This window comes from Rhinolophus sinicus, chromosome 5 (genome assembly GCF_057876585.1).
Source record: "Rhinolophus sinicus isolate RSI-liver-muscle chromosome 5, RSI-T2T, whole genome shotgun sequence".
NCBI lineage: Eukaryota > Metazoa > Chordata > Mammalia > Chiroptera > Rhinolophidae > Rhinolophus > Rhinolophus sinicus.
In genome coordinates this window covers 88,865,710-88,882,417 of record NC_142505.1, presented here as the reverse complement: position 1 = coordinate 88,882,417, position 16,708 = coordinate 88,865,710, and the positions used below count along the sequence as shown (strand labels likewise).

Here is a 16,708-nt window from a genome sequence, read left to right as displayed (position 1 = left end):
CTTGGCCAAGATGAGACCACTGCTCAAAGTGGAAGTGGAGTGACAACACAGGAGTGAAAGGGCGGGACTCAGGGCCTTGGGTCTGGAACCCCAGAATCCTGACCTTAAATCCAATAAGTGCTGCAGCCGGGGTCCTGGAGAAAAAGGGAGACTAAAGAGAACAGAGCCTTGGCGGGAAAGAACCATTTACAGAGAAGAGGAAGAAAGAATATAGCAAAGGAGACAGGGGCGTCCTCTGAGAGGGAGCGACCAGCACAGGGGAAGAAGGGGGATGCTTAACACTGTCAGAGTCCTTTGGGATTGGCCTCTGGGAGGCCACTGGTCATTGAGAGGTCACTGGTCATTGGGAGGCAGCACAGCTTAGTAATCAAGAGTGAGTTCTAGAGCAAAACTGCCGGAAAGGCGTTTCTGGGCATGTGAGCACATCGTGTGTCTCCATTAGCTTAGTCGCTGTGTGACTTTGGATTTGTCTCTCTATGTCTCAATTTTCATCTGTAAAGTGTATGCAATATTCGTATTTGCCCATAGGATTGTTGCGAGTTTCAAGGAGCTAATACATGTAAGGTACTTACAGTGGTGCCTGGAACCGTGTGTGGGTGTGTCTTTGTGTGATGAATATATATTGGCTCTTGTTATTGCTGTTACCGCTGTGGGTGGTAATCTTTGAGAGGCCGTTTTAATAGGATATCATGGGCAGGCGTCGCATTTCATAAATTATATTTGGACTTCAGCACCTCATACCTCACCCCAAATGACAATAACTCAGTACCACTAAATTAATTTATCCCATTTTAGCGGGCTTGGTTGTAAGGGATACGCTCTCACCCTGAAGGCCATCAGCCCCGGTACTGCAGTGGTGGCATGAGGCCTTCTCCTATTTCCACAATGTCACCTAAGGGACCCAATGCACCAGATGGCACACGGTAGGAAAGAAGAAAGTGAGCCAGGAGACAGGCAGCGAAGAGGAGAGGAGAGAACTGGCTCATTGCATCCCCACAAAGCGCTCTCTAAATTACAGACATTCCTGAAACACAACGATCAGGAAAACCCCACCAACAACCTGGACACACGCCCCAGCCAGCGTGCGGAAGTCCTGGGAATCATTCCTGTGTGCTATGCCGCTGTGTGGCCACTGGGTGTCACTCTTAGCCTATGTTTGTTTGGTGTCAGGTTTCTGAAGATGGTCCAGCACTTGCCGAAGCCTCCATCCTCTTCCCACAGGTTCCCTGTCTGGTATACTACTTCTTAAAGTGTGTGTGTGTGTGTGTGTGTGTATTCATTCATTCATTCATTCATTCATTCATTCATTCATTCATTCATTCATGCAACCAAACAGGAAGTATATTGAGAGTGAAATTCCTCAGAAGCTATTTTCTGATTCAGATTTACTCTGTGCCTCTGACACGTGGGAAAGGGATCCTGCTAGTCCACAGAAGCAAATTTGTGGTTTTCTTTTTTTAGAGCACAGATTTCAACATCAGCTAGTTTCACAGCAACAGAATCTGGAAGACCAGCTCTTAAAACTTGAGGCAGGCATTCTTTCTTAACAGGCATCGTATTTCTATTTGGCCAAAGTGACTTCAGGGACCTCAGAGCTTTTGAGAAGGACAGAATTCCACACCCTTCGTGTCTTAAAAAAAAGTTTTATTTTTTTTAAATTGATCAGTGTGTGTGAGTGTGCATGTGTGTATGTATTTTAAAGGAAAAATATCTTTGCATATAACCGAAGACACTTTTTTCCCTCTTCCTACTCTCATCCTCTGGCCCCGATTCCCACCCCAGAGGCAAACTCTATTTGGGGGTAATATGTATGTTTCCAGTCCTTATTCTGATACATTTTAAAAATAGGTATTGTTCCATACACGAAAAATACTATAGTTCTGTGTATTTAAATGTTTTCACTGCAACTGGCCTTTTTCTCAGTTGACTTTATAAATTTAGGATTTATTCCCATTGTAGCAGTTGTAGTTCACTTTAATAAAGTGTTACTTAAAGGAAATTTATATACTTAAATGCCTAAATTTAAGATTGAAAAATTAATGCACTCAAAACCAGAAAAAAAGAACATAGGAGAAAAGCCAGTATTTCATAGTATTAAACATTAAAAAAATTTATTTCTCTTACATCCCCTTTTTTGTCCTTCATATTGTTTATCAATGTCTTCTTTGTAATTCCTTTCCTTGTGGCATCTAATTTTGCTGATGAGAAGTTTGCTTCTAGTCTCATAGCATTTCTTGGCAGGTAGGCAGTTTTTTCCTCACTGGTTGATTTTTTTTTTTAAGGTTTCTTTTCTGTTATTGATGTTTTGCAATTTGCTATTCATCTCGATGTGGTATATTCTATTATATATTTATAGCAAGTTGTCCACTTCTTCATGTGGTATGTCTTCTAGTAGTTATTTCAGTGGAGACCTGTGAGTTGTAAATACTCTGTATTTAATCCTTGTTGGTCTGAAATGTACTTAAAATATACTCTTGAATGATAATTTAGCTAGTTGCAGAATAGCATCTTCAAAGTGTAGAGGGAAAAATAACTATTAATATAAAATTTCAAATCCATTTCGCCAGGGTTTTGTCTATTAGTCTTTTCAGAGAACCACTTCTTCTTTTGTTGACCACCTTTATTATTTCTTTCCTATTTCATGAATTTCATATTTACCTTTATTACTTTCTCTGTTTTTATTTCATTAATTTGTGTTCTTATCCTTTATATTTGACTCTTTTATCTCATAAATTGAACAATTAAGTAATTAAGCTAATTGAACTCAGAAAGAAGGATTAGGAGAAGTAGAAAACATGAAAAGACCTATAATCTTAAAGAAATGAAAATCATGTTTAAAAATATTATTTTTATTTATTTTGCCCAGGACTTGGTGTGGTTCTTCATTTTGAAGACTCATGTCTTTCTCCAAAAACAGGAAAATTCTCAGTCATTCTCCCTTTGAATATTGCCTCTCTCATTGTTTTCAGTCTCTCTTCTGGAATGCCTGCTAGAGGTGTGTTGGACTTGTCGTTCTTTCCACATCTTGCTTAATCAGTTCTTTTATGTTTTTTATCTTTTGTTCACTCTAGGCTGCATTCTGGATGAGTTCCTCAGAACAATCTTTAGTTTCACTCATTTTCCCCTCTGCTGTGACTAAACCCATTGTTTAACGCACTGATGTAGTCCTGAATTTCCATGCCTTTATTTTTATTTCTAGAAGTTGTATTTTGCTCATTTTCACATATGCTTGTTTCCACTCACAATGTTCCATATTTTTATTATAACTTCCATTTGCTCTGTTTATTTCAGCATTTAATAAATTCATCTTCAGGTTATTATTTTATATAGTTTTTGTCATGTTAATTTACCTATTTGTGCATCTGCTGACTCTCTTTGTCAGTAGGTTCATTTTCTTTCATGGTTAGTATTTTTGGTTATGTGAATGAATTTTCAATATTTTACAAGACGGTCTTTGCATGAAACCTGGACTGAAGAAAGCATCCCAGCAGAGCAGTTTCTGGCATTTGCTTTCTCTGAAAACTTAGGCACTGAATGGTCCAAGGCCTGGTGTTTTAATGTTAAGTTTTCTGATTGTCGTATCTACACTGTGCAGTGTAAATTCAGATCCCACACCTTCTAATGGTGTAAACCTAGGTTTTTAAAATTTTTTCTAGGGACTCAGATAGACACAGTGTGTGTTCTTGGCAGGCAGGTTTTTCAATCCCCTCTTTACAAAAGTTGCAGCCCTTCCAGATTTCAGGCTATAGGGAGCTCTCAGCTTCCCTGCTTCACACAAGTCTGCAGTCACTTCTGTCCCTGGGTGGCATTACAAGGTCAGCTCCAGCTCTGGTGGCATTACAGGTCCCTGCTGAGAAGCCCGAGGGACTCTGGCCCATCTGTTCTCCTTACCAACTTGTCTTTGTTTTCTTTTGTTTCTGGCTCCCAGGATATTCCCTTTCTTCTTCAAAGTTAAAGTATCTATTCAAATATTTATCTTTGTCATATTTTATCCAGTATTTGTCTGTGCATGTGGGTGAGAATAGCCCTGTCGGGGGCACTTCAGCCTGCGATATTTCTGGAAGCCCCACCACACTCCTTTAACCCCATCCTCAGGCTAGGAAAGCCCTTAAGTAATTTGTCAAGCTTCTTGGACTCTTGTCTGACTACCTGGGACTCAGGATGTTAGCAGAGCAGCTGTAAGGCAGTGGACGAGAGACAGAAGACCTCGCCTTCAGTCTCAGTGTTACCACTTACTATCTGTGCCATTCTGAGCTTATCACTGAAACTTTCTGAATCTTCATTTACAAATGTGGGTAAAAATACCACATCACAGGGTTGTTATGAAGAGTAAATGAAATAGTGAATTCCAGACTGCTTTGTAAACTTGAAGAGTTCTACAGCAATTTGGGATCGTATAATTCTTTTTACCTCAAATGAGTTTAGTTGTAGATTTCAATTGCATGCTCTTTTGAGGATGGATGCTTTCATGGAGAATTTGGAGGTCAGGCCAGAGAGGTGGGGGTTCAGTAACTGTTGTGGAAAGAACCCTGGGCCAGATGTCAGGGCACAGCTTCAGTGCCATTTCTGCCACTAACTAGTGGTGTGAGTCATTCATATTAGCTGCTCATTTTCACATCACTGGCTTTCAAACTGCATTTATCTGAGCGGTGGGGACAAAGGGTAGGTGGCAGGCCATGGCACTCCAGCCCCACCCGTCTCTCAACCCTGCTCGAACTAGGGAAGTGCTTCTTATACTCTGTTCTACCACGTCCTCACCACCGACTTCATTTTTCGGTGCCTCACTTTCTTCCTCTCTACAAAGGGGATGAGAATAGTACCTGCCTCATAGGGAAATTATGTATATTAAGTGAGATAAAAGTGTCTGATTCATAATAAGCCCCCCACCCAAAGGGTTAACTATTATTAACTCTTGGTCTTCCAAGTTATTTTTGTCTAAAAAATGGATTCCGAGGTTAAAAAGAAACAACTTTATTTACAAGTGAAAGAGATCTTAAAAATTGTTCAGGTAGATGCTGGCTTGTATACTTTCTAAGGCACTTCTAGTACTCAAATTCTTTGAGTCTATGACAGATCTCTAGCAAGCAAGTTTGTTTTAAAAATTAGTTTATAAAACAGGGTGAATATAAAGATCCTCATTATTTATAGTAATTTCTTTTAGTTCCCTACCCTCCTTCTCCCCACGTCCGATCCTTTAGCGTGCTGTCTCTCTCGATGCTACATAACACTGCTCTGGGTCATGGGACCCAATGGCCACAGTTATGAAAGGTTCTTTCTGACCATAGTCAAACTTCCTTCATTGTTCCTCTAAATTGTCACGTGACCTGTGTGTTTTCTTGCAATAACCTGACAAAGAAACTTCTTTTAATGGTACCTTTCCAGAAAAGATAGGAAAAGCCAATTCCTATCTTTTCCGTTACAAATGGGCACCACATGCTCTTGACGAATGGGTCGGGGTCAAGCGAAGGGGCTTCGTTTTCCTTGGGAGATGGAGTTTTCTCAGGAGGGCTGTTTTCTCCCCACTTTGACTTATTCGGCTACCGTATAGCTCTGTTCTTCATGGACGGATGCGACGCTAAATGCGCTTCTTCCTAACTGTTCTGTGATTAATAAATACATCATAGAACAGTTGGACAAGGAGTCTGAGTTCAGCTGTGGCCACATGGTTGATGGCTTCTCTATGTCCTTGACTACGTCTGGTGGAGGGAGAAGGGGTCGTGTCTGGAATGTTGCACTGATATGTGTCCGTGTCTTTTGTCTCAATGCAGGAGCAAGAACTCCGCTTTTTTCAGTGATGAGGAAAGATGCTCTCTGTGGGTCCTGGGAAGTGACAGGAAAGCTGAGAGTGCCAGCTTCCTCCACACACTTGCTCATACGGACATAACGTCTGTCTACCGGCTCAGTGAGTGTTTGCCCCTCAGACCCCTTTGAAAGCCCGGGCTCCTCACAAGGAAGAGAGTGTCCCTAGCCAGGAATGGAATACCTCTAAAGTCTAATCCCATCCATGAATTGGGGGTTGTGGCCACTATTCAGTTGATGACCTGGATCATATTTGTTGATCAGCACTTTAGATTTCAGACATTTCTGGGGTTGTGTGGAACTTGTTGCCTAGAAACTGTGAGATATGTTGAAACCACCTCAACTATAGCGTGGGAGCGCCGCCATATTGAACCTTCTATTCTAATCCTAGACAAGAAAAATGTCCTGAGTTGTGGCTGTGGTCCCTCCTTCTAGGACTGAAGTTCATCTGGGTACCCCGTGATAAAGGTGGGGGCAGAGAATGTTAGAGCTGGAAGGACTCCAAGAGATGATTTCTCCTCCCATTTCACAGATGGGGAAAATGAGGCACAAGTGAATTTGTGCCTGAGCCAGAATAAGAACTGCCCTCCTCCATTTTCTAGTCAGGACAATCCGTACTTTACCACACTGCCTCAACACACAATGACAGTGGACTGACTGTTGGGTACATTAACTTGGGGGAGGTGAGGGGTCTCAGTTTTCAGTAGTGTCAAGGTAACGGGTAGAGTGAATGAGTGACACTACTTTCCCTTACTTTGGGAAGGGCCCATGCTCTGTGTCAGGAAGGACATTCTCCCACTGACAGTGGTTTGAGGAAGGGTTCTTGTTTCTCATATCTCTTCAGTGATGGTGATATTGTGCCCACTCCTGTGTGGCCAGATTAAATGGGGCATATTTCATGGGTACAGCCAGAGATTCTGCAGGAGGGACCCTCAGGTCAACTCCCGGGAGCCGAGGTGGGAGCTTCAGTCTTTCTCCAGCACAAGGAGCATTTGTAAGGAGCACCACATGTTCTCAGATATCAGCACCAGCCCTAGAAGAGCTTTCTTACCAGAAGCAGCTCATACTGCCCCACCAGGCTGAGCCAGGAAGCCGAAACTATGGGTGCTGCCTGGTAGGTGGGAGCTGAGGTCTGAAAATCCAGGACTACTTGGGGTGTGCCTTGGGGCAAGAGTGGGCTGCAGACTTGGATGTAACATATCTGCCAACTCTTGATCCAGTGGTTGAGAGGATGCAGGAGCAGGTCCCAGGCAGCCGTTGCCTCTTATCTAAAGACCAGGAGTGCAATTCTGCTGGATGCAGAGCTGTGCCTTATGGTTGTGCAGGCTGCCCCTGGTACCAAGGCAACCAGCAGGGGGGGGCATCCTATTGGTAAATTCCAGCCCCTCACCCCACCCCCAAGGCCTATGCCCCGGGGAAGGAGGGCCTCTCTGTAATTCTTCCTCCAGAAGGAGCACCATTTTGTAGCTTCTGCGCTGGCCTGGAGAAACACGGCTGCAGTAAGAATGGCTCATTCCTCAGAGTCAGTGAGGGCCAGGCTCATGAACAGCCCTGCAGAGCCCAGCACGCTAGCACGCCTGTGTTTGGCTTCAGGGCCTTCTACCATTTGGGGGCTGCAGAGCTCAGTCACCTGCGATGGCACTCACAGAAAAAGCCTTCCCCAGAGAATAGAGGGCAGGGGCTTCACCCTGAGGGCCCTGCTGTCCTCCAAGGTCACTGGAGAGCCAGGGAGGGGTAGTGGGGTGGGGTGGGGTGGGGTGGAGGTGGGAGGGGGCTGCTTCAGGTCAGGAAGAGGTAGGATCTTCTCCAGAGCAGCCGCTGCCCTGTGGAGTACAATCTGCTGGAGCTGGGTCTGCTCCAGCCAAGAGGGTTCGCTTCTTTGCTGCCAAAGTCGCGGGGTCTTCTTGGTTCTCACCGAGCCTTGTTTCACTCTGTGACATTACGTGGCTGCACCATAAGGCACCCCGGTCTCCGTGTCTCCCCTTTTCTTGCTGATGCTGCCTTTTCAGTCTCCTTCACTGGCTCCCTTCTGCCAACTTTCCTCCTGCCGGATCTATTTCACTCTCTACCGAGAGCTCCTGCAAGTACTGCAAACTCAAAATGTCTAAAACTGGGCTCAAGACTGTCCTTTCATCTGCCTCATCCCACTAAGTTACTTCAGGCAGCCAACTAGGACCCTCAGATGCCTCCTGACTTTCTTTTCTTCATTATTCACCTTTGGTCACCTTGTCCTGTCCAAACACTTTGCACACACTACATCAGTGTCTGTGGAGTGGATGGATGATGAATGGAAGGAGGAAGGAAGACAGAAGGACCTGGGCCACACAGGAACGGGAGGCAATGCCGCCTGCCACAGAGTGCACTGCACTTGGCGTTCTGTTTACGGCTCTGTTATAAAATTGCTGAGAGATTGGGGGCTTCAGATTCCATCATTCACCCACCCCCAGGCCTCCTCTTGGCATAGAGCTTATGTTTCTAGCTTTTCTTCTCTGATTCTGGGTCTATTTCAGTTCCCATCTGTAAAGTGAGTGGGTTAAGTAAGATAATCTTCAGGTTCCCGCAACTCTAAACTGATGATGAGAATTCTGCCCGGTTCCTTAGAGATGGATGATGGTCTGAAACACAAACTTAAGGGCACACCTGCAGGCATAGGAGTGGTGGCCCCTGATGATCTAACACAGGTCTGTCCTTCATCTTTACTCAGGTGGGTTTGAATCCATCCAGAATCTTCCAAACGATCTGAGCGGTGAGTAGAGATCATGTTGTACCTTCCGTCCTTCAGGACAGCACCCTGTCCTCTTGCCAAGAGCTGGCCACCACAGTTCCGGGTGCTCAGGGTTGCTCAACTCTGCCTGTCCCTTACAGAGTCGCAGCCCGAAGGCTTCAGGGAGGCTCGGCCTGGTGGAGCCTGGGAGGAGCCGCAGGCCGGGGGCTCCAGGCACTCCAGCAGCTCTGAGGACTCCCACCTGGAGGACGAGCTCCTCTCCGCCGCCTCAGACAGTTATCACCTGCCAGAGCCTGATGACCTCGATGACCCGGAACTGCTCATGGACCTCAACACTGGTCAGGAGGAGGAGGAGGCTGAGAATTTCGCCCCCATATTGGCTTTTCTGGATCACGAGGGTTATGCTGAGCACTTCAAGAGCCTCTACGATTTCTCCTTCTCTTTCCTCACGTCTTCCTTTTATAACTTCTCTGAGGAGGACGAGCTAGTGGCCTACCTGGAGGCCTCGAGGAAATGGGCCAAGCGGAGCCACATGACCTGGGCCCATGCCCGGCTTTGCTTCCTCCTGGGCCGGCTGAGTGTCAGGAAGGTCAAGCTCTCTCAGGCCAGGGTGTACTTTGAGGAGGCCATCCGCATTCTCAGTGGGGCATTTGCGGACCTGTGCTTGGTGGCTGCACTGTACATCAATTTGGCTGCCATCTACCTGCGGCAGAGGCTGAGGCACAAAGGCTCGGCCCTGCTGGAGAAGGCAGGAGCCCTGTTGGCCTGCTTGCCTGACCGGGAGTTGAGTGCCAAGTACGAGCTCGACGTGGTGGCCTACGTGCTGCGCCAGGGCATTGCAGCGGGCAGCTGTCCCCTGGAGGCCAGGGCCTGCTTCCTGGCCATTCGATTGCTCCTGAGCCTCGGCCGGTACGAGGAGGTCCTGCCCTTTGCGGAACGTTTGCAGCTTCTGTCTGGACACCCTCCTGCCGTAGACGCTGTCGCCACCATCCTGAGTTTTCTGTATGATAAGAAATATCTTCCACACCTTGCAGTGGCCTCTGTCCGGCAGCATGGTCCCCAGAGTGCCCAAGGGACATCCCTTCCGATTTGGCAGGCCCACCTTGTCCTCCAGAATGCTACCAAGCTCCTTGGTGTTCCCTCCCCAAGCTGGAATGAAGTTTCCACCATGGCCTGCCCAGCACTCAGGCAGGCTCTGGCTGCCTGTGAGGAACAGGCAGATCTGCGCACGCAGAGGGCCCTGTGTCTCATCCTGTCCAAAGTGTACCTCCAACACAGGTCTCCTGATGGGGCCATCCACTACCTGAGCCAAGCCCTGATGCTCGCGAGGCTGCTGAGTGAGCAGGAAGCCTTGGAGTCTTCCCTCTGCCTGGCCTGGGCCTACCTCTTAGCCAGCCAGGCCAAGAAGGCTTTGGAAATCCTCAATCCTCTCTTACATTCCCTGAGGGAGACGGAGAGTGTTACCCAAAAGGGGGTGGTGCATAACCTTTTGGGACTTGCATTTCAAGGTGAAGGCCGGGTGCACAGGGCAGCCAAGAACTATCTCCGGGCCTTGAACAGCGCCCGGGAGACGGGGGATGTGCGTAACCAGGCGGTGACTTTGGCCAATCTGGGCCACCTGACCCTTGCGTCCTGGGCTCAGCAGCCAACCAGGGACTACCTCCTGCAGGCCGTCCGACTCTACTGTGAACTCCAGGCCAGTGTAGAGACAGACATGGAACTAGTACAGGTGCTTCTCTGGTTGGCCCAAGTCCTCGTGTCTGGGCGCCAGCTGGCCGGTGGCCGTCTTTGCTATGAAGTGGCATTGTTGTATGGCTTAAGGCATCGACACCTAAAGAGTGAGTATGTCCCCTGCTGTTGGGAAGCTTTTGAGAGAAGTATTAGGGCACATTTTGCTCTTGTCCTATCTCAGATCATCTCATTCATGTCCCTGCTTTATGTTCAGGTCAGCTTCAGGTCACCAAATCCCTCTGCCATTTCTACAGCTCTGTGTCCCCAAACCCCGAGGCATGCATCACCTACCACGAGCACTGGTTGACCCTGGCTCAGCAACTCAGGGACCGGGAGATGGAGGGGCGTCTGCTGGAGTCCCTCGGGCAGCTCTATCGGAACCTAAACACGGCCAGGTGAGTCTGGGCTTAGGGACAGTCCTAGAAACATCTTTTCTTCCTGAAGGAGAAACAATATTCTTTCCCTCAGGAAGTCAAGTCCAAATGCCCATGGTAGGTTTATGGCATTATGAAAAAGAGCATGGGTTTTGCAGCCACCACACAGTGCAAACCCAGCGTCATCCATCACCCATTAGCGGTGTGGCTCGGGACAAGTTATTGAATTTCTGCATGCCTCAGCTTCCTTATCTGCCAAAGGAGGAGCGTAATGATGGTATTGTGAGGAATAAATGAGTTAATGCACATGGAACATTTGGAACAGTGCCTGGTGTATAGAAAGGGTTTAGTAATGTTGGCTATGTTACAATGACTTGTGTGTTTCCCTAACAACCCATCACGTGACCATGGCCAAGGGTACATAATTCAGAGACGTTGCAGTTACACCAAGAAGCCAATTGGTATTAGAGGAAGGATACTTAAAGTGAATCAATGCACTGAAAGCACGGGTGAAAAATTGCATGGTAAAAAAAGTTTGGGACTTGACCTTTAAAATGAACTGAAATTGTAATTGTAAAATTAAGTTTATTTTCACTTTTTAGTTTTTAGGTTATAAATTGCAACTATGCACTAAGTCTTGGAATAAATAACAAAAGAAGTGTTGACTTTTTAGCTTAATTGTGTTGGCAAAATGGTACAATGGCACAATGAGACGTTCTTTGTTTTATTGACTTTTCAGCACTCTCCTAAAGAGCCTCACTCTTTTTGCAAAAATAGACCAAAATCTAATTGTTTACCCCAAAGTTTCTTTTAAACCTTTGGTATTTAAATTATTCTCAAAGTATCCTGCCATTTCCTGCTTATTTTCTCTTCTCTCTCTTTACTAGTCTCATCTGCTTGAGCCTCATTTGTCAGTGGCATGGCCTGCAGTTCTGTTCTGTAACAAACCTTTAATTCATTCTATTAAATTCTGCATGGTTTGCAAGATATTCAATTTCATTTTGCTACAGATTAGCATCGTAACATTGAATTCATAATTATGAATGACTTCTAAAATAGAGCAGGGATACTTGCTAGTGTTGAGCAGAGAGGTGATTGAGGAGAAGCTAATTAAATGACAATTTTTCTTTTCTAGGCAACATGGTAATCTGGTAACCTTAAGTACCTGGACAATCAGATCACGTTCTCTCTCTCTCTCTCTCTCTCTCTCTCTCTCTCTCTCTCTCTCTCTCTCTCTCTCTCTCTCTCTTTCCCTCTCTTACAAGAATCAGGTGTCCTGCAAATCTCCCATTATCTTTGCTTTCAGTCCCAGGAGGGGAGTTTTCAATCCTTGCAGCATGTGAGGGGACGGGAGACCTGGTCCCAGCCCCGTCCTTGCTTCTATTCCAGGATACTGTAGGAGCTTGGATGGTTCTGGAGCAGCCCCAGAAGGCAGGCTTGAATTAACCTTAGAGATGAAAGAGTCATGCTCATGGAGAGGCATCATGGGAATGGGCTTTGAGAAAGTTGGATTTTAAGGGACTGGAGTAAGGGAACCTTCCAAGCTCCTAGGGCAAATAACGTGTCAGGTTTATTTGCACCTCTCACTATGTATAAGCTCAGTCTCAGATTAGTTCTCACCATCACCTACTTACCCCACGGCCATCCTTGGCTCACCAGCCCTCTTCCCACCTCCAGTTGTTAAACACCACTGAGATCCTAAGGGGAAAGCCAAAGAAAAAGCCCTGGGTGCTGTCAACACAGACCATGGAGGCCTTATTCAAACCAATGTAAAGGATCATGGTACTTTTTAGGTGATGGAGGTGATAGAGAGGAGGTAAGAAGTGAGGCCGCAGTTGGTCCAAGAACTGACTGGAGGAAGTCAGAAGCCACAGAGCTGGTAGAGGAGCAACCAAAACTGGATGAGGAGTCAGGAAGTCTGGTCCTGCCAAGAGCTGGCAACGTGTCCTTAAATCATTTCTCCTCTTGGTTGCCCCATTTATAAAGTTAAATGGAAAGAGGTGCCTTCCAGTTCTAACGTGTTAAGCCTAGGACCAGCCAGCTCTACTGTTCTGACACTGGCAGTAGCCCTCTTAGTACCAGCTGCTCCTTATTGGTCAGAGGCATGGTAGGGCCATTCCTGCTGCTTCTGGAGACTCGTGAATTTGGGGGACAGATTTTTAAAGTTGTGGGCCTTCACAGAGGACCTTTTAGATCAGAAGCCTAAGCTTTTGGGGATTTGAAAGACTGCAGTAGGTTCAGAAGTCTTGATGTAGTGGCCATAAACTCCACGTGGACAGACATCATTTCTAGCACAGAACTTGGCACAGAGGAGACACACAATACATGTTTGTGCAGGTCAGCCCAGTAGTTGATTAATTATAGTAGTTCCCCCATTAGCTGCGGTTTTGCTGTCCATAGTATGAGTTACCTGTGGTCAACTGGGACCTGAAAATATTAAATGGAAGATTCCAGAAATGAACAATTCATAAGTTTTAAATTGTATGCCATTCTGAGTAGCATGATGAAATCTCATGCCATCCTGCTCCATCCTTCCCACGACATGTATCATTGTTTGTCCACCGTATCCATGTAATACATGCCACCTGCCGACTAGTCACTCAGTAGCTGTCTTGGTTACCAGGTAGACTGTTGAGGTATCACAGTGTTTCTGTTAAAGTTCTCCTTATTTTACTTAATAATGGCCCCAAAGCACAAAAGTAGTGATGCTGGCAATGTGGATATACTAAAGAAAACCCGTAAGTGCTTCCTTTAAGTGAAAAGGTGTGTACCGTGTTTCCCCAAAAATAAGACCTGGCCAGACAGTCAGCTCTAATGCGTCTTTTGGAGCAAAAATTAATATATAGTAAAATAAGACCAGGTATAATATAATATAATATAATATAATATGATATAATATAAAAGACTGGGTCTTATATTAATTTTTGCTCTAAAAATGCATTAGAGCTGATTGTCCAGCTAGGTCTTATTTTCGGGGTATGTATAGCCCCCCACCCCAAATGAAATAGTACATATTTATAGGTTTAGGTACTATCCATAGTTTCTGGCATCCACTGGGAGTCTTGGAACTTATCCCCTGTGAAGAAGTGGGGGACTACCATAGTTATTTGGTCCACTATTCTACTAGTTTTAGCTCTTACATTTAAGTCAATCAGTCATTTTGTGTTAATTTTTGTATATGGTGTGAGGTAGGGATCCAGTTTCACTTTTTTGCATGAATATTCAGTTGTCCAAGTACCACCTGTTGAAAAATTATTTTTCCACATTGAATGTTTTTGGCATCCTTGTTTAAAATCAATTGACTATAAACATAAGTGTTTATTTCTGAACTCTAAATTCTAGGCTATTGATTGATGTATCTAGCCTATGCCCGATTACACCATTGTGTTTACTATAGCTTGTGGTAACGTTTAAATTGGGAAGTGTGTCCTTCAGATATGCTTTTCAATATTGTTTTGGTTATTTGGGTCCCTTGCCTTTCCATATGAAATTTAGCATCAGCTTTTCAACTTCTGCAAAGAAGCCAGCTGGGATGTTGGTAGGGAGGATGTTGAATCTGTAGATCAATTTGGGTGGTGTTGCCATTTTAACAATATCATGCCTTCCAATTGATGAACATGGGATGGCTTTCCATTTACTTAGATCTTCTTTAATCCCTTTCGACGTACTGTTGTCATTTTTAGAATATAAATTTTGCACTTTTTTTTAATTAAATATATTCTGAAGTAGCTTTTCATGCTGTTACAAATGGAATTGTCTTAATTTTACTTTCAGATTATTCATTAACAGTTTATAGAAATACAGTTGATTTTGTATGTTAATCCTTCATACTGCAATTCTGTTTATTAGTTCTAATTGTGTGTGTGTGTTTATTCCTCAACACTTTCTATATATAAGATCATGTCACATGCAAATATAGTTTTACTTCTTCCTTTTCTACCCAGATGTATTTTATTTCATTTTTTTTCCTAATCACCCTGTACAATGTTTTTTCTAGGAAAATATTTAATACTCGTAGAGGTGGTGAGAGTAGACATCCTTCTCTCATTCCTGATATGACGGGAAAAGCTTTTAGTCTTTCACCATTAAATATAAAATTAGCTGTGAATGTTTCATAAATGCCCTTTATTAGGTTGAAGAATTTCCCTTTTATTTTTAGTTTTTTTAATGTATTTTTATTATTAAAGGGTGTTTACTTTTTCAATTATTTTTATGCATCTATTGAGCTGATCATGTGGTTTTTCTTTTGTTCTATTAATAAGGTGATTGAATTGTTTAAATTTAGTATGTTAAATTGATCTTGCATTCCTGGGATAAATTCCATTTGGTCATGGTATATAATCTTTTTTATATGCTGCTGGGTTCAGTTTGCTAGTATTTGGTTGAGTATTTTTACACCTATATTCATAAGAGATATTGGTCTGTATTTTTCTTTTCTGGTGATGTCTTTGTCTAGTTTTGCTATCAGGGTAATACTGGCCTCAAAATCAGTTCGGAAATGTTTCCTCCTCTTTTATCTTTTGAAAGAGTTTGTGAAAGATTAGTGTTAATTCTTCTTAAAACATTTGGTAGAATTCACCAGTGAAGCCATCTGGGCTTGGTCTTTTCATCGTAAGGAGAATTTTTTTTTTTTTAATTAAAGTTTATTGGGGGTGACAATTGTTAGTAAAGTTACATAGATTTCAGGTTTACAATTCTGTAATACATCATCTATATATCACACTGTGTGTTCACCACCCAGAGTTTGGTTTTCTTTCCATCACCCTACATTAGACCCCGTTTCTCCTCATCTGCCATCCACTATCCCCCTTACCCTCTGATAACCACCAAACTATTGTCTGTGTCTATGAGTTTTTGTTTCTTCATTTGTTTTTCTTGTTCTTTTGTTGTTTTCAGTTTTATATACCACATTTCAGTCAAATCATATGGTTCTTGATTTTTTCTGACTTATTTAGCTCAGCATAATAATCTCAAGATCCACCCATGTTGTCACAAGTGGTACTATTTCATCTTTTCTTATGACAGAATAGTATTCCATTGTGTATATATACCACATCTTCTTTATCCAATCATCTATTGAAGGACACTTTGGTTGTTTCCATGTCTTGGCCATCATAAATAAAGATGCAATGAACATTGGAGCACATATATCTTTATGGATAAATGTTTTCAGATTTTTTGGGTAGACACCCAGGAGAGAGATTGCTGGGTCATAGGGTAATTCTATTGGTAATTTTTTGAGGAACCTCCACAAAGCCTTCCATAGTGGCTGCACCAGTCTGCATTCCCACCAACAATGTAAGAGGGTTCCTTTTTTTCCACAGCCTCTCCAACACTTGTTACTATTTGTCTTGTTGATGATAGCCATTCTAACTGGAGTGAGGTGATATCTCATTGTGGTTTTTATTTGCATTTCTCTGATGATTAGTGATGTTGAGCATTTTCTCATATGTCTATTTGCCATTTGTATGTCCTCTTTGGAGAAATGTCTCTTCAGGTCCTCTGCCCATTTTTCAATTGGGTTGTTTGGTTTTTTGTTGTCGAGTTGCATGAGTTCCTTGTATATTTTGGATATTAGCCCCTTATCGGAGGCACTGTTTGCAAAAATCTTCTCCCATTGGTTGATTGCCTCTTTAATTTGTCGATGGTTTCTTTTGCTGTGCAGAAGCTTTTTAGTTTGATATAGTCCCATTTATTTATCTTAGCTTTTACTTCCATTGCCTTTGGAGTCAAATTCATAAAATGCTCTTTGAACCCAAGATCCATAAGTTTAGTACCTCTATTTTCTTCTATGCATTTTATTGTTTCAGGTCTTATGTTTAGGTCTTTGATCCATTTTGACTTAATTTTGGTACATGGTGGCAGATAGCAGTCTAGTTTCATTCTTTTGCATGTGGCTTTCCAATTCTCTCAGCAGCATTTATTGAAGAGGCTGTCTTTTCTCTATTGTATGTTTTTGGCTTCTTTGTCAAAAATTATCTGTCCATATTTATGTGGGTTTATTTCTGGGTTCTCAATTCTATTCCACTGGTCTGTGTGTCTGTTTTTCTGCAATACCATAATGTTTTGATTATTGTTG

The 16,708-nt window shown here is 43.7% G+C and overlaps 1 protein-coding gene across 5 annotated transcripts in view; it reads left to right on the top strand.

The window, feature by feature from the left end:
- SH3TC2 (SH3 domain and tetratricopeptide repeats 2) overlaps positions 1–16,708 on the top strand; it is a 108,203-nt gene that overhangs the window by 76,875 nt on the left and 14,620 nt on the right. For all 5 annotated transcript variants that reach the window (XR_012489829.2, XM_019734346.3, XM_019734345.3 and 2 more), the window contains 4 exons: positions 5,769–5,902; positions 8,504–8,545; positions 8,665–10,362; positions 10,470–10,650. Coding sequence is in view for 4 of the 5 variants with exons in the window: in XM_019734346.3 (XP_019589905.3) it covers positions 5,769–5,902; positions 8,504–8,545; positions 8,665–10,362; positions 10,470–10,650 (2,055 nt within the window). In the remaining variant the exon portion in view is untranslated. The remainder of the gene's footprint in view (positions 1–5,768; positions 5,903–8,503; positions 8,546–8,664; positions 10,363–10,469; positions 10,651–16,708) is intronic.